This window comes from Tarenaya hassleriana, unplaced genomic scaffold (genome assembly GCF_000463585.1).
Source record: "Tarenaya hassleriana unplaced genomic scaffold, ASM46358v1 Cleome12, whole genome shotgun sequence".
NCBI classification, from domain to species: domain Eukaryota; kingdom Viridiplantae; phylum Streptophyta; class Magnoliopsida; order Brassicales; family Cleomaceae; genus Tarenaya; species Tarenaya hassleriana.
The window spans coordinates 705,741-732,866 of NW_010962392.1; the positions used below are offsets into that span (position 1 = coordinate 705,741).

General features: G+C 36.9%; 4 protein-coding genes and 1 pseudogene across 12 annotated transcripts; 2 read left to right on the forward strand and 3 right to left on the reverse strand.

The window, feature by feature from the left end:
- Positions 1 to 174, forward strand: part of LOC104806982 — a 959-nt pseudogene extending 785 nt beyond the window's left edge.
- On the reverse strand, positions 29 to 5,779 carry LOC104806269. Of its 8 annotated transcripts, none has more exons than XM_010531084.2 (13): positions 5,019 to 5,779; positions 4,733 to 4,878; positions 4,229 to 4,334; positions 4,009 to 4,141; positions 3,705 to 3,756; positions 2,897 to 3,584; positions 2,411 to 2,740; positions 1,516 to 1,992; positions 1,369 to 1,441; positions 1,203 to 1,288; positions 937 to 1,056; positions 748 to 846; positions 29 to 323 (listed from the first exon to the last, which is right to left on the reverse strand). In XM_010531084.2, exons 1-12 carry the CDS (start codon positions 5,649 to 5,651, stop codon positions 754 to 756), a joined length of 2,937 nt encoding a protein of 978 aa, XP_010529386.1. In that variant the 5' UTR covers positions 5,652 to 5,779; the 3' UTR covers positions 29 to 323; positions 748 to 753. The 8 variants fall into 8 exon arrangements, with proteins under 8 accessions (XP_010529386.1, XP_010529384.1, XP_010529385.1 ...); XM_010531082.2 differs by having other exon boundaries at positions 29 to 329; XM_010531083.2 differs by having other exon boundaries at positions 29 to 334.
- A 7,045-nt stretch (positions 5,780 to 12,824) lies between these two features.
- On the reverse strand, positions 12,825 to 14,219 carry LOC104806270 (transcription factor MYB3-like). Its single transcript, XM_010531086.1, has 3 exons — positions 14,023 to 14,219; positions 13,755 to 13,884; positions 12,825 to 13,628 (listed from the first exon to the last, which is right to left on the reverse strand). The coding sequence occupies exons 1-3, from the start codon at positions 14,153 to 14,155 to the stop codon at positions 12,884 to 12,886; spliced, it is 1,008 nt and encodes a 335-aa protein (XP_010529388.1). The 5' UTR covers positions 14,156 to 14,219; the 3' UTR covers positions 12,825 to 12,883.
- A 3,504-nt stretch (positions 14,220 to 17,723) lies between these two features.
- On the reverse strand, positions 17,724 to 21,115 carry LOC104806271 (putative PAP-specific phosphatase, mitochondrial). 2 transcript variants are annotated; one of them, XM_010531087.2, is made up of 9 exons: positions 20,901 to 21,115; positions 20,711 to 20,807; positions 20,340 to 20,442; positions 19,796 to 20,007; positions 19,385 to 19,477; positions 18,615 to 18,955; positions 18,446 to 18,524; positions 18,310 to 18,360; positions 17,724 to 18,053 (listed from the first exon to the last, which is right to left on the reverse strand). In XM_010531087.2, exons 1-9 carry the CDS (start codon positions 20,999 to 21,001, stop codon positions 17,898 to 17,900), a joined length of 1,233 nt encoding a protein of 410 aa, XP_010529389.1. In that variant the 5' UTR covers positions 21,002 to 21,115; the 3' UTR covers positions 17,724 to 17,897. The 2 variants fall into 2 exon arrangements, with proteins under 2 accessions (XP_010529389.1, XP_010529390.1); XM_010531088.2 differs by having other exon boundaries at positions 19,385 to 19,444; positions 20,901 to 21,113.
- Positions 21,116 to 21,552: 437 nt separating this feature from the next.
- On the forward strand, positions 21,553 to 24,325 carry LOC104806272 (vesicle-associated protein 4-2-like). Its single transcript, XM_010531089.1, has 7 exons — positions 21,553 to 21,995; positions 22,702 to 22,772; positions 22,966 to 23,047; positions 23,166 to 23,284; positions 23,434 to 23,511; positions 23,773 to 23,892; positions 23,990 to 24,325. Exons 1-7 carry the CDS (start codon positions 21,677 to 21,679, stop codon positions 24,047 to 24,049), a joined length of 849 nt encoding a protein of 282 aa, XP_010529391.1. The 5' UTR covers positions 21,553 to 21,676; the 3' UTR covers positions 24,050 to 24,325.
- The last annotated feature ends 2,801 nt before the right edge of the window (positions 24,326 to 27,126 follow it).

Here is a 27,126-nt window from a genome sequence, read left to right on the forward strand (position 1 = left end):
CGGCATTCTATTTCACCGCAAAGTATGGTAATCGAGGATAGATGATAATGCTCACTTCCTTTCTGGGTCTAACAAACAGTAATCTCACTGTCTGCATTCCTTACCACCGCTCCAAGAGGTTACAAGGTACTTTTTACAAAACATGTAACAGCTAAATCTGAAAGGACTAAACCTCAGGAATACGGTTTGAATCACCGTTATTTTGCAGTGTCTGGTGAAGGGTCCGGAGCACAATGCCTTGGGGAGATATTTGCAGGGGTTGCTTTGGATTGGTTATGGCTTATTGGCAAGAAGAATGCCTTCTGCTCAAATAATCTCTTCACCTGAAACTTCACTTGCAAGAGTAAAGAAAAGACAGAACACAGATTCATTTTCTTGAGCTGTTATGGACCAAAGATTACATGCAACCATCATATTCTCGAATTAGAGAATAGCCAAAACGCTTTCTATTGAATCAGGGGGTGATTCTTTAAATCAGTAAAACCATGTAAAATATATGGAAAATTTACCACAAAAAAAAATGACACTCACTGTACTGTAACACTGTTTGATCAAACCCTAATATCCTGAAAAATGTATTCAGGTCCCTCCCTGCGTTACTGAAGAGCTTTGAATGACAATGTGAATGGTTTTGTTTTGTTTTTCATTTAACATTCTCTCGCTTGCAACTGAATTAGGGTTACAAGAAAAACAAGAGAACGCCCCAGAAGAAGAATACAAGAATCTCACCTGGTTAGATCAGTGTACCTTTAGCTACTTCGATGAAGTGGTTGAATCCGAAGAAGAAGTGAGCTGGCGTATTTCCTTTATGGCCTCGCTGATTTTATGGATAGCCATTTTCTTCACCTGCATTTTCGCATCGCTTGTTTCGTCAATATAACTCCTTTGTTCTGGGTCTCTCTTAAACTAGGAATTCGATAACATCAATTTGCTTACCTCAATCTCTGGTCCTTTTGCTTTATGGTGATGTTGAAGAAGACATTGTTCCTCTGCTCTTCGGATGGATGCGTTAACGTGTTCAGGCGAGACAAAGTTCAGCTCCACATTGACACAAGACTGTCATGAATGTGGGAAGATGCATTAGAAGAGGAAAAACAAACTCGGAGAAAAAACTGTATGTCAAGTGAAAGAAGGCAGATCAAAGAAATGACAGATTGAGAATGTTCAAGGATATGTCTCGTAACGGGTTTAGCATGCAGCACCTTAACTTTCCTTATCTGATATGGACATCCAGCAGGGATGATCACTGCTTCCCCGACATGTTGGTCAAAAGTCCAAGGCTCAATTTCTGGAAAATAAAACCAGCGTGAGTTTCATAATTGTGTTACGTAAAGTTTGGAGAATTCTAGAAATGAGGGCAATGCTTACCAAATTCCTCCCTTAGCTGTTTTTTGTGATATGCATCGAGATAGTAACTCCGATCAAGGGGTGGATGACTCACCTGGAAGAATGACATTAGCATTGGAAGCTCAACTGTCCTCTTGTAATAAAGTTAAATCATCGTTCCCGACTTACTTTCTTGTGAGAGTGCTTCTTAAGATACTCCATTAATTTCGGAACATCTTGTCTCCGGAAGATATCCCACTGGACACCATAGGAGCTGCCTAAATCTTCTTCACAGGAATTGTTGCCGTTTTCTCGTCGGGGCCCCTGAATCTGCCTGTCTTCATATTCTGAATCAGAGCCCGAATGGTAATCCGACTGATCGTCCCCACTATATGAAGCTTCTCTATCCTTATGGCCCAGATCACATCTTTCAGTTGCAAACCCAGATTGTTTCTTTGCTCTTTGTATCCTGCTCTTGCTGTTCTCTCCATATTTATCAGATCCCAATTTATCGATACTAATCATATTATCATTTACCATCTTGGATGCATCCCTTTCCTTATTCATCACCTCATCTTGAGCATTTTTCCTTTTCATAAGTTTTCTTATCCTACAGATCTCCTTTGTGGATACCCAGGCTTCTGTGACATGCAACAGAATATCAACCTGCGCAACAAATCAAGACAGCAAGACAAATTACAAGTAGATCTAAAAGCGTTTAAGAGCAAAGTCAACAAAACGTTTATCTGAACGTCTGGGTATTCTGTTTTGCATCTTTAGCTGAACTTGCATCAGACAGTATGTTTATGGTATGATTCATAACTAGTAGCATCAGACATACGTATGTTTATGGTATGATTCAAAACAAATCAAACAGCCCATTTTCTGTAGGAAACAACAGAATCAGAATAATTGATTAATTTGGTTGTCCAACAGCAATAATTCCGTATTCGCAAATGTGCAAGACTAGTAATATAGGAGTGAGATAAAAGTCCAATGATTGATATGAATCCATGCTATATAAACTTGGACAAGCAAAATGAGTAAACCTATATAGGAATGGAAAGCTTTTAAGAAAACATACCTTATCACAAAGTTCAAAACCTAACTTTTTCAAGGAATCAGGCTGGACGAATTCCTCACCACTCCTGTAGTAAATATTGAGGCATGGACCTAGATCAGGCGTTTGGATTTCAAAGGGTAGTTTGGCAGCAATATTTAATAGACCACATTCCGGATCCATGTAATGGGGAATTGGTAGAATATTCAACACTTCAGCGTAATGAGCGGGGAACTGTTCTTCAAACAACCGGGATGGAACCCGACCTTGCAGCTTCAACTTCTCTTGACATGTATTGGTCTCAGCTCTTCCTCTCAAAGATCCCAAAAATAATTGCCGAACCCCAATATCTATCTGTCATTGGGAGAGAAGCTATTTTAGAGAGTAGGGCATCAAAATCGCAAACCAGACGTGTAAACACAGTTCCAGGATAAGAAGAAACAAAACAAGCAAATAAAACAAAACCTAAACGATCAAACATAAATACAATCACAGGAACAAGCCACTAACCTCAAACCAGTCCGAACAATCGGAAGTTTTATCTGCTTCATCGTTCTGAGAGTTGCTATTACTGTTCTGAAGATAAGCACAGAACATAGCTACTGGATCCCAGTCCAAGTCATACGCACCCTTTATTACATTCTGAACTATTACTGGTTGACCTTGACTCCAGTGCGTCTGAAAATGTTCAAGACTGTTGTTGTTAAAATCTGTCATGATGGGGTAATACAGAAAGTTTCCACTCATGTCTTCTCTTCTAGCTGCTTCTTTCAAGTGCTTGACCTTTCCAGATTCCTCTTCCGTCCCACGACAAAATGAACAGCCAGAGGATTTGTCTAAGATTTCTGGCAACTCATAACAACTGACTATTTCCTCTGCACTAGTCTCTAGCTTCATTGTCAAAGTACGAAGGTCATTACCAAACCCACTGGCTTCTCTGTCTATGCAGGATAATTCACCACTGACATCAGGGGACTCATGACGAAGCAATTCTTCGCTAGAACTATGTCCAAGTTCACAATCTCGTGGGCGTTCCTTTGGAGATTGATTCCTAGCAATGAGCAAAGCCGGTAGTCTATCATTTGAGCATTTCAGAATAATTGATCTAGTCTTTATCGGTGAGCTCCCTTGGTTCTGATCCTTGTCACAATGGCAGCCTCCGTGCAGACCTGCTATGGCAGCGTTGCAATAGCTACTGCTACGACAATTATTGATGCATGCATCAAAGACAAAATAAAAACAAATTAGATAACGCCTGGTTGGTATACATATCAGCATTTAAGAGCAGCTGGAAATGCTAAAGCAGCAGAATGTGCACCAGTGATGTCGTTCATCAGAGCTCTGGATGTGAAGTTCAGCTGGATTCCGTCCTGCGATGCGATGAAAAAAATCAGAAGATTTCATATGAGCTTTAATTTATTTCTCTTTCCGTTATCTTATGGGGATGAGAGAAATGAGTTTCAACCCCAAGCAGAAACCAGTGGACCCAGAAAAGGAAAGGTCTGAGAAAGAGTCTAATAATCGAGATCGTTGCCCTAAACACGCAAACTAGCTTAGATAGAAAGATTAATCATAGAAAGCCAAAATAAAGGATTCATAAAAAAACAAAAAGCTATCCATACCTTTCATTTCTGCTTCTCTTTCCAGCTCCGTTTTGTGTTCTGCGTTTATTTGTTTGAGTACTGGAAGAAGCATGCATATCAGATAATGTAGATGGAGAACTCTGTCGATTTCACTCCTGGTGATCAGAACGTCCTGGACAACGTTATGAAAAGTGTGTTTAACAAGGTCCAAGATACAAAACATAATATTATAGACTTAGGGCTTGTCAGATATTCAGACCTTACATTGGGTGACTCCAGACATAGTGACTGAACAGGCTTTGCACCCACATGATCCACGGCATATAGGACATTCTCTCTCGACTTCTTTTCTCGATCCAGCATTCCTGAATCAGTACAAAAGAATTCCGTGAATGAAGTCCAAACATTTAAACCACTCAATTACAATATTGGGTGTAGATAAAGCACAGGGGAAGGCTCCTTAGAAGCCGAAAAAAAAATCTACAACTGCCGTACAAGGTAATGAAGTTACTATTATAGCGAAAGGATGACGTCCTTCCGCGTTTTGGAAAGTCGGCACATAATACATATAAATCTAGTGTGATGTCAGATTTATAACCTATCAATTCTAAAGCTAGATGCAAATGCAAAACCTTAATGATACCATCATCAAGAAAAGAACAGCTTTCACAAGCAACATCAATAATCCACATCAATTAAGGGACACAAACAAGGGGAACAAAATTTCATCCGAGGCAAAACATGGCAAGGTAAATGAAGATACCTTTTTCCTATACAATCTAAGCAAAAGAACTCTCTTTTACAATTTAAGCAACAGATCAAATTCCCAAATCCGTTTCTTCCACACCAATGGCACCTCTTCTTCTTCTCCTTCCTGGCATTAACCAAGTTCTCCTTGAAAGGCACCACCTTTGCATCAATCGCAGGAAACAAAAACAATTACTACAATGATATTCTCAGGTTCAGCTTTGACAAGTATTGTGGGAAAGTACACTGATGGGCATACCCCAATGAGTTTTGGCTCAATAAATAAAATTTTGAGCTTATACCTGCATCTTGCCAACAGGAAATGGCTCAATGTTCTTGGACCTAAATCTTCTTCTGCTCACTGAAATTGGTTCCGCACCCACTTTTACATCACATGAAGAAGCTGCATTGCTTGTGTTTGGAGAAGATGAAGAAATTGCCATAACGCCATAAGGTAGAAACCTCATCAGGTCTTCGTCAGAACCCTCGGAATCATCGAATTCTCTGTTACTTTCCTTTTTATTCATCTTCTTCTTCTTGTTCGGCTTTTTCATCTTCTCCACTTCCCTCTTCAACACCATCCTTATCAAGTCCAGCCGAGCATCCCCTCTCTTCAACTTCATCTTTCTCACGGCCTCGTCCACGGCCTCGGCCTCACCCATCACTCGCTTCCTCTTCGACGCTTTCCCCGATTTACCCGATCTCCGTGCCCTAATTCCGCTGGTTAACTCAGTCCCCGACGCTTCCGCGACGTTCTTCGATCTGACGAGCTTCAGCGACTCCGGCACTTTCTGTTTGTGTTGCCTCAGATTGAGCTGCAAGTGGTGAATTTCGCACATCTTCCTCCCCTCCATGGCCCGTCTCTTGCACCGCCATTTCCGGCCGTCGGAGCGGTTGCATCGGAGATCGTCGGGGACGGCCTCCGTCTCCGGCATTCGCAAAAACGGTCAGGCTCACCGGTAAATCCTCGGTCGTGGCGAAAACTCGCGAGTTCTCGGGGAAAGCAAGAGAATTCGAACGCCGTACGTCTGGTTAGAGAGAGAGGGATGGTCGACACTCCGGGAGAGAGGAGGAGAGAGAATAACAGTGAAGAAGTGGCAATTGAGGTAATTATAGGAAGAACGAGAGCCCTTTTAGGCAACTTAAAAAATAGCAAGCAATCACAGAAATCCGGCATTCGCAAAAACGGTCAGGCTCACCGGTAAATCCTCGGTCGTGGCGAAAACTCGCGAGTTCTCGGGGAAAGCAAGAGAATTCGAACGCCGTACGTCTGGTTAGAGAGAGAGGGATGGTCGACACTCCGGGAGAGAGGAGGAGAGAGAATAACAGTGAAGAAGTGGCAATTGAGGTAATTATAGGAAGAACGAGAGCCCTTTTAGGCAACTTAAAAAATAGCAAGCAATCACAGAAATGGAGACAGGATCTTCTTCAGTTTTTCAGTTACCTTCCTCGGCATTTTTCCTTTTCTCCTCCTCATTCTTTTTCAACTTAAATATTTTTTTTTTATTTTTTCCTAATCTTTTATTATTATTATTATTATTTTTGGGCCAATGGTTTTGTTTTTGCATAATCTGGACCAATTTATTTCAAATGGGTACCTTTTTTATGCCATCCAATACTAAATAAATAAATCTGCACATTGAATATTATAATTGTAATTACGTTGAATTAGACACCAAACAGCTAAAAATTCCCAAACTTTTCATAACCACGAAGAGATTCATCACAATCGCATATTTTTCAATTTTATTTAATTTATTAGAGAAAAAAAACTATGAAAATTTACCTTGAACAATGCATATGTGAATGACGTTCCGAAAGATCGGAAAACATAATTGAGTGTAGCGTTGGCGTAAACTTGTATATATATACACATATATGTGTGTATATATATATATGAATCTGGAAAGTTTCATCAACGCTGCACTCAATGATGTTTTTTCCGATCCGGAAAATATTTTGGGATTCCATCTTCTCATGAAACGGCAATGTAATGGTGAGTTCATATCTTAGATATATATATTGAAGCAGTACAATGGATTATGACTCCGATTTAGATATTTTTTTTGGTACTAACTTGTCTATGTGTTTGATGGTACTACACTACCGTACTTTAACATTATTAGGGGTCCCAATCCAAATTTCCAAATTGTTTTGTTCATTTTGATGTAGAGTGTATATATATATATATAATTTCAATATGACTAATCATGCTTTTGGGTTTGTTACTGTTCAAAGCATTAATTTATTATCACCGAAGTCATACTTTATATTACACTTTTGCCAATATATATACACACATAAGCCCATCATGTTTTATAACAGAGTTTATCGGTGGCCGTCAAAATTTCATTAATGATGAACAAAAGTTTGTAAAATAATAATAGTAATAATAATAATAATGTATATTACCACCAAAAAAAAAATATGGCTTTGGTGGGCTTTGTACTAGATTCATGTTCGTGTTGTACTGCATGATGGCATCTCCTGTCCAACGACGTCGTTTTGGAACCGCACGTGTCCAGCACGACAATTAAGTAATGGGCCAGGTTCCTCGGCCCAATACGTACCCAAACCCAAATGGTTGAGGATATTTATTATTAGCATATTGTTTTTTTCTGACATAAACATAAACAAAATCCGACATGGAGATGCATATTTTATTTTTTAAGAATTTAACAAAAAGTATGAAAATTAATTTTAATTATCTCTACATGAGAATTTTCTGTTTTTACTTAAATAAAATATTTAAACCGTCGTAACAAGAAATTAATTAATACAATAGTGTATATATAAAGATGTGTTGTTGCCATAATCTTGTATAAACATTTTGTCTCGTCAATATGGAAATGTTATTAGATATTGATGACGCGATACATACATATACCAAAAGGGTGTTTTACAAACGTTTGTTGACTAAAAGAAATAAATTAAAGGTATGCCAAATATTTCTACATTGCATATTGCAAGTGGGTTGGAAATTAAATAAATCCAACCATGACTTCCTCAATGGTCAAACAAAAAAGTTAACCATCATGACATTATTAGGTTTAAAAGGTGAACGCCAACTTTAACATTGTACCCCAAAATAAAATAATAATAATAATCAACATGCATTCATACTAATGATGATATGGCGCCAAAAAAGATAATAAATGAAAAAAAAATATAAGATTCAAGGTTTTTTTTATGCATCCATATACTTATTGTTGTTGTTTTTTTTATGAGGAATAGATATGCCACATGTGATAATTACATGTATATCTCAAAATTATAAAGCTTTTTTTTAATCAAATATGAAATCATAAGAGGTCCACAAAATGCAAAAAAAAAAAAAAAAAGAGAGAGAGAGAGAGAGACATATATCCACTTTGGAGTGTGTATATATAAAGAAGGACTTTTTAGAAGTACGAGTATTTTTCAATTGGGCGGCTGTGACTAATTTGTCAATGCGTGCCTTAGTCGGTAATCGATCGAAAGCCCAAGACGTATTTCACTTTGTTCTTTTTGGTGATCTTTTTCTCTCCTTTTTTCCTTCTAGAACCATTACTACTGATTTAATTTAGTGAAAATTTGTTTCATTATCTGTATTAATAACGTCATATTCATTATAAGATTGAGTTTTATTTTTTAATCCCAAATGTACAATTATATATATATGTGTGTGTGATTGTTGGGAGGGAGACATCCGAATTCCGAAACCCTAAAACTCGCACAATCTAGAAACGCATCAGCAATCACTGTTACTGTTTTCAAGAATCGTATTAGTGGACTGTCACTTGTTGACGTGGACTTTCTATTTATTATGTTTATTACATGTAGGATTTCCGTTTTTTTGCCACTTAGAATTTTTCGTTTGTCCACCTGGCATTTTTTACGAGGGGGTTAATTTGACCACAAATTAAAAAGTACAGGAATATTTTGGAAAAAATGTAATTGTATAGGTTTTTTAAGAACCAAAAATAAGTACAGGGTTTAAATTGTGACAAAATAAAAGTACAGATTTTTTTTGGCCATTTACACTTAAAAAAATAATAAGTTAATTAATGATGTAATTTCCATTATATTAATATCTTTTTCTTTGTTTTTGTTTTTGAGATGTTAGGCAAATTTCCCCTGTCTTATAAACTCTAAATTCTAAACCTATACCTGCATACAATACCTTTTTCAAGGCAAATCCATGGACTAAAATTATTACACAAATCGTCTATAGTAGTTCATGATTTTGGCATAAAACACGTCAAAAATATGTAGCGTATTTTACTTTAATAATAAAAATTGTTATTCTAAATCGTATACCTTTAGACTCGGATATTAACAACTAAACTAAATTTAATCGAATAACGCATCATCACATCCATATCAATTTTAATTTAAAACAAATTAAACGGGTGTAAAAAAGTTTAAAAAATGAACAAATTATTTTAAAAAAATTAATATTTCTATTTTTAAAAATGAATTCAAATAAATAAAATCCGTATCTAAAAAATTTGACATAAAACTGAATAAATAACACTTTATAAAATTAGAAACTAAACAATAAAAAAATAATCCATATAGTCTTCCTCTATCGTTGTCAACGGCTTGTGCTTGAAAACACGAGACACCGATGCTAAATAAATAAATAAATAAATATATATATATATATATATATTGTAATAAAAAAATTAAAAACAATAATTAGATAGATTAGTTTTGACGTATAAATGACGTACGGGATACGTAGTCGCTGACCATGAATAAAACCCATGGAAGCTTCCGACCGTACGGATCATAATATCTATCCACTTTCGGCAAAATTTAATTTTGTTTCTCGCATTTATTGTTGGTTTTATGGATAATTTTGACTCATTGATTAGTTCATGCTATTGCCGACTTGATAATGATGACCCGCAAAAGTCCCTTTTTTCCTATATTGCATGAATTCGTACGTTGAATTGTAGTATTCTGTGAAGATTCTGTGAATTATAAAAACTTCCGTGGTTAGATATATGAAACCAAACTTGTAATTTATATAAAACCTCAGCAGTATTTTGGAAATTTTCTGTAACCATTGTTGATTTATATGTTCATATTCCAAATCAAGGGAATTTTTTTTTTTTTATAAAAGGAATAGATTTATCTAGAAATAGAGATAGATACATGGACTTGCCAATAGTATTATAGTATATGTGATATGATATAGAGTAATTGACTTCAATATCATAGTACGGCTTGATATATATATATATATATATATATATCATATATGTGCAATATGTGTGTAATTGGTCATTTGACAATGGCTCGAATCCAAAACGATATATATATAACATGTAGACGTATATAGTCGACCTAACAAAAATGGTAAAACCTAGGGAACGTGTAAACGCGATCAAAGTTGAACCACAGAGACAAAAACATGAACCGATATATCCAAACTCTGACTCAAAAGTTTATATTAAAAAAAAAAAAAGACGACGTACGATAAAAACGCGTGTGGATTTGACATGAACAGATCAAATTCCCAAATCCGTTTCTTCCACACCAATGGCACCTCTTCTTCTTCTCCTTCCTGGCATTAACCAAGTTCTCCTTGAAAGGCACCACCTTTGCATCAATCGCAGGAAACAAAAACAATTACTACAATGATATTCTCAGGTTCAGCTTTGACAAGTATTGTGGGAAAGTACACTGATGGGCATACCCCAATGAGTTTTGGCTCAATAAATAAAATTTTGAGCTTATACCTGCATCTTGCCAACAGGAAATGGCTCAATGTTCTTGGACCTAAATCTTCTTCTGCTCACTGAAATTGGTTCCGCACCCACTTTTACATCACATGAACATAACATGCACACACATTGCATATAAATCGGATCATGCAAAACAAGGTTTGCCTTTCTGGCCGTAACTCTCTTTCTTTGTTTTTTTTTTGCAGACACGCAGACATCCATTACTCCACCGCCCATGCATTTTCTTGCATGTCTGAAACTCCTTTATTTCTAACGTCTTGTTTTGTCTTTATATAATAATAATAATAATAATAATAATAATAATAATAATAATAATATGTATCTCACTTCTTTTGAAGTTCCAATATTGCTATTTTACGTAATAAACGAATTTCAACTTTTGGGAACAACGAATGAAAACTGTTTGAAACACGTGTTTTTTTTTTCCACCCCCGCAACCCCAAAAAAATCATTGTTCGTTTGGTATATATGGTGATGAGACGACGGATATTAACAATTTATGATTGCGCACACAAAATTAATACTAATTTTATACGAATTAATTTAAATGATTAAAGTGATATAGTGCAAAACTCCTATCATTACCCGTCGTGCATGGTTTATCAATGTACATGTAAATATATATTGCGTTTTTATCAAATATATATATATATATATATTGCGTTTTGTCAAATGCAGCATTTATTGATATGATGTTCTCAAATTATGCAATGCGTGTTCGTACAGTATTATTTTTTAAAACTATGAGGTAAGAGATTGTTTGTTGGGATGTCTGTTTGCAAGGGAGTTAATTGGAAATTATAATACTACATAGATAGAAGTTTTAGAATCTATAGTAAATATTTTTTTTGATGAAAATCTACAGTAAATATAAATTATAAATAAATAACATATTTCATAAAAAGAGTCGTCATATCAATATACAACATTTTATAGTCGAAACATAAATAGCATATTTTACCATTAGCAAAACAAACATATTTTAGAAAATATAGACAGTTTATTTATCGTAATATATTTCACAGGTAAAAATCACGTCATCCAATTTTAATTTTAAAGTATTTTTTTAAGACAACATGGACAGCTCATCCCAAAAAAACACGCAAGGGGGGCCCACATGGCTTTGTTCCACGCGTCCACAGCATTAGATGGCGCGTGACAGAGAGCCACGTGTAAAAGGGACAAAAACCCTACGCCGTGATTTCAATAAAAGCGACCGTTTTTTCATATATTTTTATTTCCGATTTTGTCCCTACATGCCAAGTCACCATTTACTACGTGGACAAGTGTCGTCCGCTCACTCGTATCTTCTCCATATCCCCATGCAAAATATCCTTTCTTTTCGGCACGTAAATATGATGACACGTGTCATGCCCACGTGCGCGCTCCGGCCAACCTTGCCCGCTCCGGTTGCCGGATCTTTTCCTCGTGTGGTCTTTGTAAGTTTCCAAATTTTAATCTCATCTTCAATCATGTTATTAGAAAACATTGTTACACTATTTTATGATTGATTTGTCGCCAACAGTTCTCAAGCAAACTGTAAGAGAAAATGCTTGATTTGACTATTTAGACATATAATTCATTTATATGTTTTTGTATCCTTAATTAAAATATCAAGTTAAAGTGTTGGAGAAAATGCTTCATTAAGTTTTTATCAAGTAACGAATTGTTAAATATTAACTTATTCTAGTTTAAAAAAAAACATCTTGAACCAATATTGATGTCTTTTGACACAAACTCATTTTCGTATAATTAGTTGTAAGAAACGTTGGTCCATCATATTAGTTATTAGAATATTAGAAAATGAAAATCTTTCGTACATATGTTTATAAATTATAGGTCATGCACATGCATTTACTGAGAATAATTTAAGAGATAACATAAATATGTTGTATAGGATAGTATGATTTAAGATATTAAACTATAAAATCGTTTGATGAATCATTCGGACTATATATTGTTTACGGCCGATACGTTTTTTTTTCCCGCTAACTCCTTTAGGGAAACAAACATGAGTCAATGATGCAATTATAACTATGTATTTTACTGTCCATTTCGGGAAAATTCAGCACCTCATATCAATTCTATATCTTTAAGCCAATATAATATAATATAATAAGATACAATCACTATGCATATAAGGAAATACATAAAAGAAAACCGACCAAAAAGAAATATTAAAGAAAAGAGTGGATATCAATAATGGAAACTCACCACCATTAAAAAATGTCATGAGACATTGTTTAATGGATGGGATGGACGTTGCTTTCGCGTCTTGAATAATTAATTAATCTTGTGGAGATGAAATTAGGATAGAATACACAATAAGAAATAATATCTTGCGTGTAACCAAATCCAAGAACAATAATAACAAATAAAAAACAAAGGAGGATTTTTTTTTTGTTGAAAAAGTCTACCCCATTTTCTAGAAATTACATGAAATTATTAACGTCCCAAAAATCTGGGATTTCAAACGTCGCGAGATTACTGCAGCCACTCTCCTTTTCATCTTCAGTACTGCAGCTGCTACTGTTGATGTAGGTTGAACTCGAGGAAGGTGTCGTTAAGACAGAAGCGAAGTTGAATGTTTGGTCGGAATAGCACGAAGGATCTAACAAGGCACCTGAACTCGAGTAATCGTAGCTCGACGGCAATGGAGGCATACAATCTCGTGACATATTCGAAGGAACTTCATTACAACGCCATTGATGAGAGCTTTCTTCCACAAATCCCGAGGTGAAGCAAGCAGGAGGGTCCATGCAAGATTCGAGTTCTTGAATCGTGTTCTGAAGTGGATCGGTCTGAAGCGTCGTCTGGTACTGGTTCAACATCGTTTTGCTGTCGGAAACCTCGTTCTCTCGAGTCTCTTGGACCAGGAAGCTTCGGTTCTGGTTATTGTTTAGGGTTTGGGATGAGAAGAGGGAGTTCGCGAGCCTGAGAATTTCTGGGTTAACCAGAGGTTGAATTCCCATGAAGAAGCTCGCCATGTTCATCTGGTGGGAAGAATCGTAGAGAGACGACCTGAGGATGGAGGAGATGTCGAGGAGGTCGAGGCGTGGACTGTGCGTGACGGGATCGATCCCCATTCTAAGAAGCTTTTTCCTGATGTGCGTGTTCCAGTAATTCTTGATCTCGTTGTCGGTTCGTCCTGGTAACCGAGCCGCAATAGCAGACCACCTATCAAAACCGACCAAGAAATAATTAGCACATGTCACAATCTTGAGACACAGAAAGAAAATCCAAATATCATATGCGTATATACAGTGTATTTGAGAGGAGAGAAGAAAGGGAAAAGACACGTACTTGTTTCCCAATATACTGTGAAGTTGAATGATAGTTTCTTCTTCCTCGAACGAGAACCGGCCTCGCTTTATGTCTGGTCGGAGATAGTTCGTCCACCTGAGCCGGCAACTCTTGCCACATCTCTGCAAACCTGCAAAAATCAACACGAAATGGAATTTTTTTTTAAAAAAAAAGAAAGATTGTAACCCATCATTCAGAAACATGAAATGAATGACCATGAAAATATTGGTTAAGAAAATACAGAAGAAGAAGGGGGGAGGAGACAAACCGGCATTCTTGGGGAGGGTTCTCCAGTTGCCATAGCCATGTTGCTGAATATAATCGACGAGTTTCTGATCTTCCTCAGGTGTCCATGGCCCTTTCTTCAGCCCATTCTTCTCGCAACAAGGCGATCTTCCCATTTTTTTGATTTTATAAAACAATTAACGAATTCGTCAATCGATTAGTGAAGATTTTTTTTTTAAAAACTTTATATAGAGAGAGAGAGTATATTTATATTGAGAGCGCAAGGAGAAGCAGTTGATATATATAGAGGAAGGAGAGATGAGGAGACCAAAAAAAAAAAAAAAAGAGGAAGGTCAAAATGATTCGGTGCCGTCCTCTGTTCCTCGATTGGGCTACGTGTCCTTCGCATCCCAATGTATATGCATGCTTTTACATGTATGTATACATAAATATATATATTCATATCTTACATTTATAATCGCAGCATGGAAATTAGTACAATGGGTTGTGAATCAAGAGCTTAGCATAATGTGACGGTTTTGTAAATAATTTAATATAATATATATATAGAGACACGTTTATATATATATATATATATATAGTATATGATAAAGTGTTATGACTATCCCGGGGGGTGAGGAGTGCCGCTCTCTAAAGCTTCGGGGTTTTCACATTAGCTGTCGCCAACATTAAGAAGCCACGTAACCCCTTCCTCTCCTTTCAACTCTCTCTCCTGTTTTCCATTTTTCTTTGGACTTTTTGTTCGTCTTCTAAAAAGAAGAAAAACAATGTATTTATTTAAACGGTTTTGATTCAAATATATAAGATTAAGTTAAAATTATCTGAATAATATGTAATCATGATTTAATCGATTTCTATTTTTTTAAAATTAAATTAAGTGAAAACCGGATTGTTATTTATAAATTTTCTTTTGTAGTTATTGTATATATAATGTGTTTTCTATTATTATTATTTTTCTTCTCCTGTCTTTATAGATAAATCACGACGAGTTAATGATGTAAATGATAACTTAAGAACGATGATAAGGGACCCTTGTAGGCCATAGGACCAATTGTTGCATTTTGGTTTTCACTAAATAGACTGTCCAAGGGACAAAGTCAATTTTACTATTTTATTGAAATGAAATTTTGAGAGAGAGAGCGCATTTAATTCGAAGGAGCAATAATAGAGTTTGGTATTTGCCAAAATTTAGAAAACATTGATTATAGAGATTGCGATAGTCAAAAATAAAATTACTTTAAAAAAACAACATTATCCTCCAATAGATTCTCGAGTGTATGCAAAGTTGGACACCATAGATGTTCCTCTCTCTCTCTCTCTCTCTCTCTCTCTCTTTCTATATATATATATATACACACACATACATACATATATATATCAAACAAAGACCAATGTTTTGGACCCATATAGACTTTTTTTTCTGTTTAAGATTTGAATATGATTGTGAAGCTTCCAATTATAAAGTTGTATTTGAGATCTTCCTGTGGTTGAAATTTAATGTACACACGCACATATACATATACATATACATATACATATACATATACATATACATATACATATAGAGAGAGAGAGACATGCATGATAAATAACACGTCAACTCTTTCTGTTGTCGTCTTGAGGTAAAAACAGGATTTACGTACGTGGTGAAGGGACGATCATGGGTTTGACTTTTGACCTAATCAAGAATAGTATAGTTGTCTCTTACTCTCTCTAAGCCTTCTCCAATGAATTCACGCACTTAAATTAAAAAAAAAAGAATTGTTGAGTTTTTTTTTAACCGGATGTCCCGAACCGAAGTCCAGACTATTCCCAAAAATGAAGACAAACTATATGAATGAAATTACATGTTCTTCCCCAATTTAAAAATCGAACTCAAGACGGAACAAACGTTTTGCATTTTCAATCATTTCATCGATCGAGTTATCTAAATTGGATTTAATTACTAGGTTATTCGGATTAATATTCATATTAATAGTCCAGAGCGATTTTATTATATAGATCGTCATTTGTTGACAACTATATATACACACACATATAATATGATGAAAAAAATATTCAAATAATTTCAATATGTGCAAATATTAAAAATATTGAGAGAGAGAGAGCTCTCGGCTCGGCTGAGCCTGAAGTCGCACGCTTCAGAGAGGCAGCTAGGCGTGAGAAAGGCTAACGTCACGTGCTGATGTGGGGGTAATATCGTCATTTCATATAAAATACACAAAAATGGTGATTGGTACATTTTTTCTCGTGTTATACTGTTTCACCATTTTCCACATTTCTCATAGCCATATAAATCATTATATTATTATATAATTGTATATTATTATATATTTAAGTATGTTTACTTCGTCCACTGCGTTCCCGAAAAGCCAAGGTTGTGATATTTTATCTCGAGAAAATATGTTTGGTATAACAAAAATAATATTATATATTATTTTTAGTTTTGAAAATATTTAGATTATATTAGGCTCATATGCTTTTGTCCCGGTTTGGTTTTATTTGAATTCGTGAGCATTAGTATTAATTTATTACTTTTTTTTTGCTTTGTTGCTCTCCACATTTTTCTACTTAAATACCGAGTTTTATTTTTTTAATGCAAACAAACAAAATTATTTCATATATTTTTATTTTTCATTTTTTATTCAACTTAATATCATAACAAAAATGATTCTATGTATGATTTTAATTTTTAACTCATCTTTTCATTTTTTTTTTAAATTTTATACCACAAATGCCATGTTACATATATTACAAATTAAGGGGTTAATTAATTTCTTTATATGAGAAAATTGCGATTAATTAATTAGCACTGAGTAATAGTCGTATCGCTTTCAAATTAAGGGGTTAATACATTATACTGCAATCACATAATGTCAAGTCTCAAGAAGTAATTAAAGACTATATGCACATTCATATATATATATATATATATATATATATGTATATATACTTTTGAAGATCTAGAATATCGCGGAATTGTTGCTAAATTATTACGATCTTTACACAATATTATAACCCAATAATCAATTTTATTATATAGTTAATAATACGAATGACGGACCAAAAATATAAGGAGGTGATGTCTCGGCGCTTGCGATAGGGGAGACACAGTCGGGTCCAACAACTAGTGAGAACGTCACAAAGTGTGAAATCATGTAAATAATCATATAATATTAAGTATAGTTAGTGACAAATCATACATATATATATATATATATATTAAATTATGAGGTATGCTATATATAGTGTATTTACCTGTCACAAATCCAGGGCTTGCTTGCGCACGGAATTGCCAGAACTAGTAGCCTACGTGTCACTGCAGTTGACCAAATCTGATTAGTTAATAATATTTGTAAAATAATACAATTGTTAATTATACCAAAATAATAAAGTATGAAAGAAGATATCATTTTATCAGAGATATATACGAATTTGCGATATTTTATGGGATATATATTATAGATATATTTTCGTTATAAATATATTTTGCGATATTTTATGGGATATATATCATCATTATACATATTGCTGTCGTATTGTTTGTCGTATTGTTTGAGTTATTATTCTATTAGAAAGTGGTCTATTTTTGGTGATTCGTCGATGATTAGAAGTACATACATACATACATACACACACACACACACACACATATATATACATACATACATACATACATACATACATACATACATACATACATACATACATACATACACACACTATTATTAAAATCTCAATTGAGAACATCCTAGAAAGAGAATTTGTCACAGTTTCCTCCCTCCATTACAAATGGGAAGAGTGTGTATATTGTAAATTTCTATATCCCCCGGCCGGGGGAGGGGAGGATATTAAATTTCATAAATGGAAATGGTTACACCATAACCATAGAATCAATCATTCAGAGAGCTGAAATGAAGCAGAGGAGATCATGTCAAGAATCTGGTTGTGTAATCTGCCATTGCTGACGATAACTCCTCCGGCCGGGAATATGATCCTCCTTTCTGCTTGATCTTCCTCCAGATTGATCTCATCTCCTTCCCAATCAGTCACCTGTTTCAGTTTTTAAAAAACCCACAGACACCAAAATCAAACAGCTGTTTCGAAAAACTTGTCAGCAACATTTCATCATCCAAACAGATAAAGCTTCTTCTCATCACTGAAAATGCATCAAGTGAAGAGGTCTTTTACTTCATGAAGACAGAATCACAAGTTCAACAAAGACAGAACCCACCATGAAAATGTTTCAGAATGGCTAGAAATACCATCAGACATGATTTGGGGTAACCCGATAGCAGGATTAACTAACCTTTCCGCCCGCTTCATGAACACATACTATGCCAACAGCATGATCCCAAGCCTACATGTTCGAAACAATCTTTCAGGCAAAATCTATTAAGCTACAACAGAACTTTTTCTAACAATGCTTAACCCCATTTTGGTACCTTGATCGTTTTCTGAGCTTTGGCTCGGAGAAAGAATATCGATGCCCTACCCGACGCTACCATCAAATATTTGCACAAACTGCACAAGAGAAGGCGACGATATAGTGACACATTCAATGAAAAAAATACTGGTTAGTATACAATGAACTGCAGTAGGAGAGTGTATAACCTTCCACAACATGTGGGCAAAAGGCGTATTTCTTCATCCTCTATATCGTCGCCATCCGTTCTTGCACTAAACGAACTAAACAACGGCAGTGATTCCCAGGTCTGGCTCTCTGGAATACAAAACCGAGCCTTCTGTATCAAGCCACAACCATCGACGAAGCACCTTGTCCAACCACCTGGTATTTTTCCAGAGACATCTCCTAATCTCTTTGTCCATGTTCCACAGCCGATATGCGAGAGCATCAAGATCCCTGCGGATCCATCGGACGTATCTCCTGGCCAGTTTGGACAGCCCATGACCCCTAACACAATCTCAGTGTCTACGACAAGGGCCAATCCTACCTGAAAATTTCGGCCAGGTTATTAAGATGAAGAGGAGAAAACCAAGAACTTTCACACTCGCATTGATCCCTTTACATAATTAACACGAAAAATTCAATAACTTTTACTATGATCATATAATATAATAGCTTTAACATTAACAGGCATGTGGACATATTCCTTTTTGACATTTTTCCATTAATCCAATGCAAAACTCAAGACCCAGAAAGGCAGAAATTCAAGAATTGTCTATCAATATGTAGAAATTATCAAAACACAAGGGAATAAACAAGCAGGTTCTTTCCAGCCCTGAGATTAGATTACTGTTTCCTTCCTATCTGCATAAAATTCTTGAATTAACCACACTTGCATTAAGAAGATACTCTTGACGAGATAACCACCATTTTTCAACGTTCATAGCCAGTCAGATTTGTGAGCTCAAAGACATACCACATATAGGGCTTTGTCTCCTTTAAGGAACCCCCTAGTGCCGTCTATTGGATCCAAAACCTGTGAGACATCAGTGGTTCCAGAATAGATAAGCTACAATCAACAAGGACAACAACAAGAAGGCTAGTTATGTAAGATATCAGAATTGACAGTACAGAGTATTACGATGTCCTGGTTTTTAGGACAAAGATATATGCACATTATCCCATTTTATTGCCACTATTTGCATTAGAGAGGGACACAAGATCTTGATATCAACCCCCATCCATCTCTTTTCAACTTTGGCATTTCAGGTTTAGAAACTTCAAAATGTGAGAGCTCATGCGAGAGTGCAGTCCTAACCGAAACAATAGAATGGCATGTATGACTGAGAATTGAAAAAACCTTCCTCGCATGCTAACATGAACATACCCAATAAGTTGCTGGTTTGTTGCAAAATGTAATAGCACCCTTCCCACCTCTGTCGATCGCTTCTAGAACATCAGCATCAGACAACTGCTTGTCTCCATGGCTTGCTTTGGCGATAACTTCACCAGCCACAGGACCTACGAGATTATTCTCACGCAAGAAAGCAGAGTCTTCTTCCGCCACCAAGGGAATAGAGGGAAACGATTTCGAAAGCTCTGTAATCAAAAGTAAGCAACAAAAGAAAAAAAAAGGCAGCAAAAGGTTCAATTTTGAAGCAAAATTCATATAGTTTTATGTCCTTCTGGTCAGCATCAACCGTTTCATGGTCATCAACTACATTTTTGCAACAGAAAGTGAATACCGAATCGAAGTAAAAGAACGGATTACAATACAGGCTTCCGAACCCAAAAGCAAGAAATAGGTGATCACATACAAACCTAAGATTAGAATTCAAAGTTCAACGACATCGATCGATCAAGTAGATCCCCAAAGCTACAATCAATAAAACCCCAAATACATTTAAGTCATGTAAAGTGGAGGTCTTTACCCAAGCTGACAAGAGCTTGCACTCCGAAATCGGCTACAGTAACAGGAGTTTGGTCATTCTTCTCAAGAATGCTCCCTTCACGAGTAAAAAGCGACCTCTTCACCTAAAAATGCAACCCAAAAAAGACAAAGGATGAAATGGAATTCTGACACAACAATGGGAAAGACTACCAACCCGGTGGATCGAGATCAAACAAAATCTACAAAGCAAGTAAATTTCCTCCATTTATATCACAAGTTCCCACCTTGGCGAATTGGGTCTACTAATTAGACCCGAAAGCATTAGAATTCCTTGACAATTTTCTCGGTAAACAAACAGAATGCAAAGAGAAACGGGGAATACAAAAGACACGGGATGACGGATGAAATTACATCGACACAGAGACGGCATGCTCTCTCGACGGCATCAATGGCGGATTCGAGCTCTTTATGATAGTTGGCTTGATGCTTGGGGAACGGAAGACAAACCCTGTGAAGAAATAAAGAAAGAGATTTTGTAGAACTGAAGATCTGAAAATGCACAAGGGAAAGAAGAAGAAGAAGAATATGAAGTAGAAGAGACCTTACGCTGAAGAATCGCCTGCGCTGAGGTGTAGGGGAAGGATTGAGCACCGGACTGAATCGTACGGTGGCGAAACGAGTCGCCGAGTCGAGAAGGTGCATGCCGCCGGAATATCCACCGGCAAATCCCAGAGGCGGTCTCTTATCTTAAATCGACAAAGTGGGTGAAGGAAAAAAAAGGGTATTTTAATTTTTTTTCCCTGATGAATCTGTTATTTCTTTTTTTGGAAATCAAATTGTATAAAACATCCAAGTTAATTAGGTGTACTTTGGGAGTAAAAAATTAATTTGAACCATTAACACCTTTAATTGTTACATGGTGAAGGTAAATGCTCTTTGTAAATTGTAATCCCACCAAAGTCTAAATTTAATTTAAGAGAGCTTAGACAGATGGCACCAGATTTTATTATTATTATTATTATTGTTGTTTATACAATGGACCGACCGACCCAACGGAAAGGTTTTGAGGGTTTGAGGGCAAGACAACATAATACGGTGTCGTTTTAAGGAGCTGTCTCGGTCGCTTTTGGTTTGTAGTTTGTACCCACCCCCACCGCGATGACGTGGACTTCCGTTAATCAAGCACCAATTGGATAAATAAATAAATTAATAAATACATATATAAATATATAAAATATCCAAAACCCGAACCGGACGTGAAGTTGTGAACCCAACCAATCGCATTCTCTCTTTCTCTCCACGTTCGATCTCTTTCACACACTCTCTCTCTGTGTCTCTCGCCGGAGCTGTTTTCTCCGATCGCATGCTCGGTGTGATATGGCCGTGACGGAGGAGAAGCCGGCGTCCGATGTGCGAGGTTGGGGTTTCTTCAAGATGCCGTTCCGAATCTCCGGCGGCAACAGCAGCAGCTCCTCCGCAGCCACGGCTCCGTTTCCGTCGGGAGCTTCGTCTTCTGCAGCTTTTCATCCCCATCTCCACAACCATCACCACCATCTCGGCTTCAACAGCTCTCACGGAGACGGATCCGGTCAGAATCATCACCATGCCAGTCCTTCAGTGTCGTCAGTCGCCAAGTCGTTTCTCCCCGCGAAGCGCCGGTTGAAGCTTGATCCGACGACTAAGCTCTATTTCCCTTGTAAGTTGCTCGAAATCTCACCTGATCGGAACGTTTCTGCTCTTTGACTTTGGTTTTTCTGATCTGGATTTTTATTGCCCTAAGTGAAATTGGTTGATCTGTTCTTCGATCATTTGCTGAAGCACTGATTAATTCGATGAAGGGTTGACTTTACGCTTTCAGCAAAAATCGATTGACTTAACACGGCAGCTAAAGTTGACTTTTTTGGGATTGTGGAAATTATGTGTATAGTCACTTCGTTGGATATTTTCTCCGTTGATTTCGTTGGAATCGGAAGGTCCAAGCTATTCAAGGAATGGACTTGTTAGGAAAACCATTGTAATAATCCCTTTGGTTTCCGGGGAGCAACTCACTCAGGGGAACTGCCCCTTTAGATTCTTTTGGAAAACTTGATCAAGAATGCAATGGGTTATCTGCATGAAGATTTACTTCTTAGTTGATTCATAATTTGAAGATGATATTGTTCTTCATTTGGGAATTATGGAAATCTTTTCCTTATTTGGTTGATCTCCCTCTCGTATGAGGCTGTGCTGGATCTGCTATGTTTTTACTTGGAAGGTTGATTATCTCTAATGATTGAATGGCTGATTTGTTTCCTTTTAATCATTGTTTGTTCCAAATTCCTGAAAACTTAGAAGTGGGTTGTTCCCTTTGCAACTAAACTTTCAAGTGTAATGAATTCCTTTTCAACTTTGTTTGTATGAAGATGAGCCTGGGAAGCAAGTGAGGAGCGCCATTAAGATTAAAAATACCAGCAAATCACATGTAGCTTTTAAGGTATGGTCTCCTTCCGAACATCTTTATCCCCGATTTCAATTGCTGCATTCATGTTAATTTCTTTCCTCAGATTAAAATAAATGGAGAAGTTTGCTTGCTTTTTCTATCTTATTCTCATCTAGATATGTGTTTTTGGATGATTTCCTTATCATATTCTCATTTAGATGTGTTTCTTTCTTTTTCGGTTCAACAGTTTCAAACAACTGCACCAAAGAGTTGCTTCATGCGACCGCCTGGTGCTATTCTTGCTCCCGGGGAGACTCTTATTGCAACTGGTATCTACTTTTATCTCTTCCTCTTCTCCATTGCTTATTCTACTTTATTTGACCATGCTATTATCGGAGCACACAAACCCTGGAGATTTAATTTCTGATTCGGTTTTGGACTTTGTAGTGTTCAAATTTGTTGAGCCTCCCGAGAATAACGAGAAACCAATGGATCAAAGGAGCAGGGTTAAGTTCAAAATCATGAGCCTGAAGGTGAAAGGCCCGATGGACTATGTGCCTGAACTGGTAATATACCGATCTGTGTCTCTTGTTTGAAACTAAAAACTTCTTTCTCTTTTTGAAAAGATATACTTATTGGAGTTTAAATTTCTTAGCTTTAAGTTCAACCGAATGTAGTTTCCGTCTAAGAATTCTCAGGTGCCCTTTTTGTGCAGTTTGACGAGCAAAAGGATCACGTGTCTGTAGAGCAAATATTGCGGGTGGTTTTCTTGGACCCTGAGCATCCCAGCCCTGTAAGTATCTCGCTTACCGAAGGATCCTCGTTAAAATACAGTATCATAAAAGAACAGTTGTTTATCGGTAAAGATTCCTTGAAAAAAGTTAGCTCGATTTATGAGCTTTTGGCCAAGGCTTACTACCTGTTTTTGTTGCCATCTTTCGTGGGGAGAATATATCATAGAGAAGTCGTCTGGTGGGTCGTGGTCTTGATATTTCTTAGACATATTAAGATGGCATGAACGAAATGACGGGTCCTTCTTTGTTGTGGTGAAAAGGCTCTGGACAAATTGAAGCGACAGCTAGCTGAAGCAGATGCTGCAGTTGAGGCACGGAAGAAACCTCCGGAAGATACTGGTCCGAAGATAATCGGTGAAGGGCTTGTAATTGATGAATGGGTGCGTCATACGTCCATCTATAACATCCCTTATACGATCGTTTTTTTTTTTGCATAATAGTGATCAAATCTTCGTGTTTCGATTGTTTTCTTTCCAGAAAGAGCGGCGGGAAAGATATCTTGCACAGCAACAAGGGGAGGGATTGGACACGGCATGAACAGTTGTGTCTGGTAATATCAGATCATGCAATCCAAAAGATCAATGTGGGTGAGTGAAACCCTCAACCCTCAACTCCTTTTGTAAAAATGAAAAAAAATTTGCAGAAATTGGAACTGAAGAGTGAAGAGTGTGATTTGGTGGTTCTGTTCTTGTTATATATGTCATTAGACCCATGAAAGTGTATGAATATTACTGATGTTGTCTGAATCCGTACCATCATAATCATATTACATGGGTTTGATGGTCAATTATTGCCTTGACTACTGTTGCTTCCCATCCATGTAAACCATATAAATGATCTTCCAAATGCATAACCGGGATCGGTACCGATTTGATATCCGAACCCTGTTCATCTTCTCGACTGGTTCACCCTTCGGTTTGGGCAAGAAATAGTATTATTGTCTTGACTACTGATGATTTCCATTCATATAAGCCATGTAAACGATCTTCCAAATGCATAACCGGGACCGGGATCGATTTGATATCCAAACCCGGTTCATCTTCTCGACTGGTTCACCCTTTGGTTCGGGTAAGAAATAGTATACGGAGACCGACCACGTATATGCATATAAATTCTTATTCTACCCCGATTATTTCATCCCTAACACCGAGTTCATATAATATAATTTTTACAATAAGGAATGTTTAAAGCTGTATTATTGGAATTGATTTGAACCAAAAATAAAATAAAAACATTGGTTTGATATTTATATACGCTTATATTTAATTGAACGGTAAGCAGTATACGGAAAATATCACTGGATTTGTTGTTATATATTCCAACTATTAATTAGCCTTTTATTAAAATCTCAAACATTAGTTTGTTTACGGAATGGACTTTATAACCATCATAGAAATAAGTTTTACAAAGGAAAACAAATATATGTTAAATGTGGAAAACTAAAAAAAAATATACAAAAAAAAAACTGAAATGCCATATATAATTAGATAATAGATCGTTTACTTTTCAAAGAATTGTTAAATAATAACAAGAATAAGTAATTGCAGGGGCATTACTGTAATAAAGATGCAAAACGAGCCTTGACTGTAACGCCTCCTCTCCTTTAATACCACAAGAAGCATTCACCTCTTTCACTACCGCTCAAGGCCGACTCAGTCCCCGGCGAGTTCGACTCGGAGATTTTCGCAGTACGATTCATCTCGTTCTCTCTCTCTCTCTCTCGATTCTGGATCCAAAAATACCGTGTGTGCTCTCAAGTTTGAATTGAGGAAGGAGACAACGAGAAGAAGAAGATGGCCTCCGAGCTGATCTACCGGTGACACGAGACGGACCCGCCAGCCGCCGAAGCTTATTACCCGAAACCCATAAAGCCATGGTTTGTCGTGACTCGTCCGATCCGTTACATGCTCCGGGAAATTGATACCAAGATTTGGGAATCCCCGAAGAACCGGTATGTGGGGTTGATTGAAAAGCAAATTTGACGCTTTACGTATGCCTGAAAATGAGACGATTGTTGAATTCGCCGGTAAATTGAGCTATGGTCATCAAATACAGCGATCTTGGTACTACTCACTACACTTATCAAGAAACTTCAAATAAGTTTTTCCAATTAGTTGTATCTATAGAATAGTATTTAGATATTGATAAAATACCGTTTGAGAAAGCGATCGGGAGAATGAAAGTATATGAGGACCGGATTCGGCTGCGCAATATGGATGATAACTCCGATGGACAACTTTTGCTCACTTATGCAGAGTGGCAAACTCGACAAACTCGACAGAAGCGTGGAAGAGGTCGTGGACGCACACGAGACGAACGTGATAAAGGATATATACAATGTTTTACTTGTCAAAAGTATGGATATTACGCTTCTGAGTGTCCTACACCGAAAAACGAACAAAACGATGAAGAAATCCATCTTGCGGAAGAAGTCAAAGGCGAACCGTTGTTATTGTGAGGCGGATCGGAAGCCAAGGAGGGACCGTTTTATTTCATATTTTGTATTTTTCGTATTATGCAGTTGGTCGATGGGGTGACCTATTCATTAGGAGCAAATCACATCAATCGTGCTAAGTGATGCACGTGATGCAAATTTATCGATTTGGATAGTTTAGGTTTGCACCTCATCGAATGAATAAAATTATGCTTCGCATTTGTTTTATTCTGTCTCCTATCTCGCATTCTCTCTCTAAATTAAATTTTTGTTTTCTTTTCCTCCCAAAAACTTTTTGATTCGGTGCCATTAGCAAACGCCATCAGTGAAAGTGACCTTCTCGACGGAGAGGTTAAAGTCGCGGATGGGGGTGACGGAGTCGCCGGTACGCGTTTGAGCCAGGAGATGACGTCATCAAAGACGGGGTGGACGGCGTCGCCTGACGTCAGCGCACGCCACAGCACCGGGGGGAAGGACAGCTTAATGGTAATGTCTTTGCTGCTCGATTTCTGGTAAAAAGGACAACACTTGGACACATACATACATTACAAGCACGTTGTAATAAATGTGCGTAATACTTGTGGGATGCATAAGATACAGAAAATCCCATGTGAAAAATTGGATCATGAAAAACATAATTCATATGGATGGTTCAAATCGCATGATCAACAACACAACAGAATATCATTTCAAGTAGGTATGATCCCAACGTTTGGTTAGACCGGCACGAAACGCGTTTTGCAAAACGCCGATTCTTTCATCCACAAGTCTCTCCTTCAGAACCTCTATCTCTCTCTCTTCCATATCCATTATCAGTTCCAAATGGTCCAAAAACTTCATTTTGCTCCGCAGTTTCTTCACATATTCGAATCCGAGACCAGAATTCCGTTAGAACCCGAGTCGCAAAAACTCAAAAACAAGTTCAAGAGAAGCACCGGGTGACAAGATTTGAGATTTAACCCACCTGTTCATCGATCACAGTGGCAGCTAAAAGCTCCATCTCTCATTCTTCTTGATCGGCCAGTATCTTCGCATGAGCGGCTGCTGCTCCATGGTCCCATCATAGGTATTCGTTAGAGAATGAAGGACCTATTGTATTTTTGTAACCATCGATTTCGTGAGAAGCTGATAAAAAGATATGAACTTTATAGTAAAAATATATGTAAATAGTGTAAAAAAA

Excerpts from the sequence above, each read along its gene's own strand:
- LOC104806271 (XM_010531087.2), bottom strand. The coding sequence starts at position 21,001 with ATGCACCTTCTCGACTCGGCGACTCGTTTCGCCACCGTACGATTCAGT. Across the intron at positions 20,808-20,900 it reads AGGCGATTCTTCAGCGTAAG|GGTTTGTCTTCCGTTCCCCA; the intron begins GTCTCTTCTACT and ends ATTTCTTCACAG. Across the intron at positions 18,525-18,614 it reads TTGCCCACATGTTGTGGAAG|TTTGTGCAAATATTTGATGG; the intron begins GTTATACACTCT and ends TCTCTTGTGCAG.
- LOC104806272 (XM_010531089.1), top strand. The coding sequence starts at position 21,677 with ATGGCCGTGACGGAGGAGAAGCCGGCGTCCGATGTGCGAGGTTGGGGT. Across the intron at positions 21,996-22,701 it reads GACTAAGCTCTATTTCCCTT|ATGAGCCTGGGAAGCAAGTG; the intron begins GTAAGTTGCTCG and ends GTTTGTATGAAG. Across the intron at positions 23,048-23,165 it reads GGAGACTCTTATTGCAACTG|TGTTCAAATTTGTTGAGCCT; the intron begins GTATCTACTTTT and ends TGGACTTTGTAG.
- LOC104806270 (XM_010531086.1), bottom strand. The coding sequence starts at position 14,155 with ATGGGAAGATCGCCTTGTTGCGAGAAGAATGGGCTGAAGAAAGGGCCA. Across the intron at positions 13,885-14,022 it reads AACCCTCCCCAAGAATGCCG|GTTTGCAGAGATGTGGCAAG; the intron begins GTTTGTCTCCTC and ends TGATTTTTGCAG. Across the intron at positions 13,629-13,754 it reads CACAGTATATTGGGAAACAA|GTGGTCTGCTATTGCGGCTC; the intron begins GTACGTGTCTTT and ends CGGTTTTGATAG.
- LOC104806269 (XM_010531084.2), bottom strand. The coding sequence starts at position 5,651 with ATGCCGGAGACGGAGGCCGTCCCCGACGATCTCCGATGCAACCGCTCC. Across the intron at positions 4,879-5,018 it reads TTCCTGTTGGCAAGATGCAG|GTGGTGCCTTTCAAGGAGAA; the intron begins GTATAAGCTCAA and ends ATTGATGCAAAG. Across the intron at positions 4,142-4,228 it reads CTGGAGTCACCCAATGTAAG|GACGTTCTGATCACCAGGAG; the intron begins GTCTGAATATCT and ends AACGTTGTCCAG.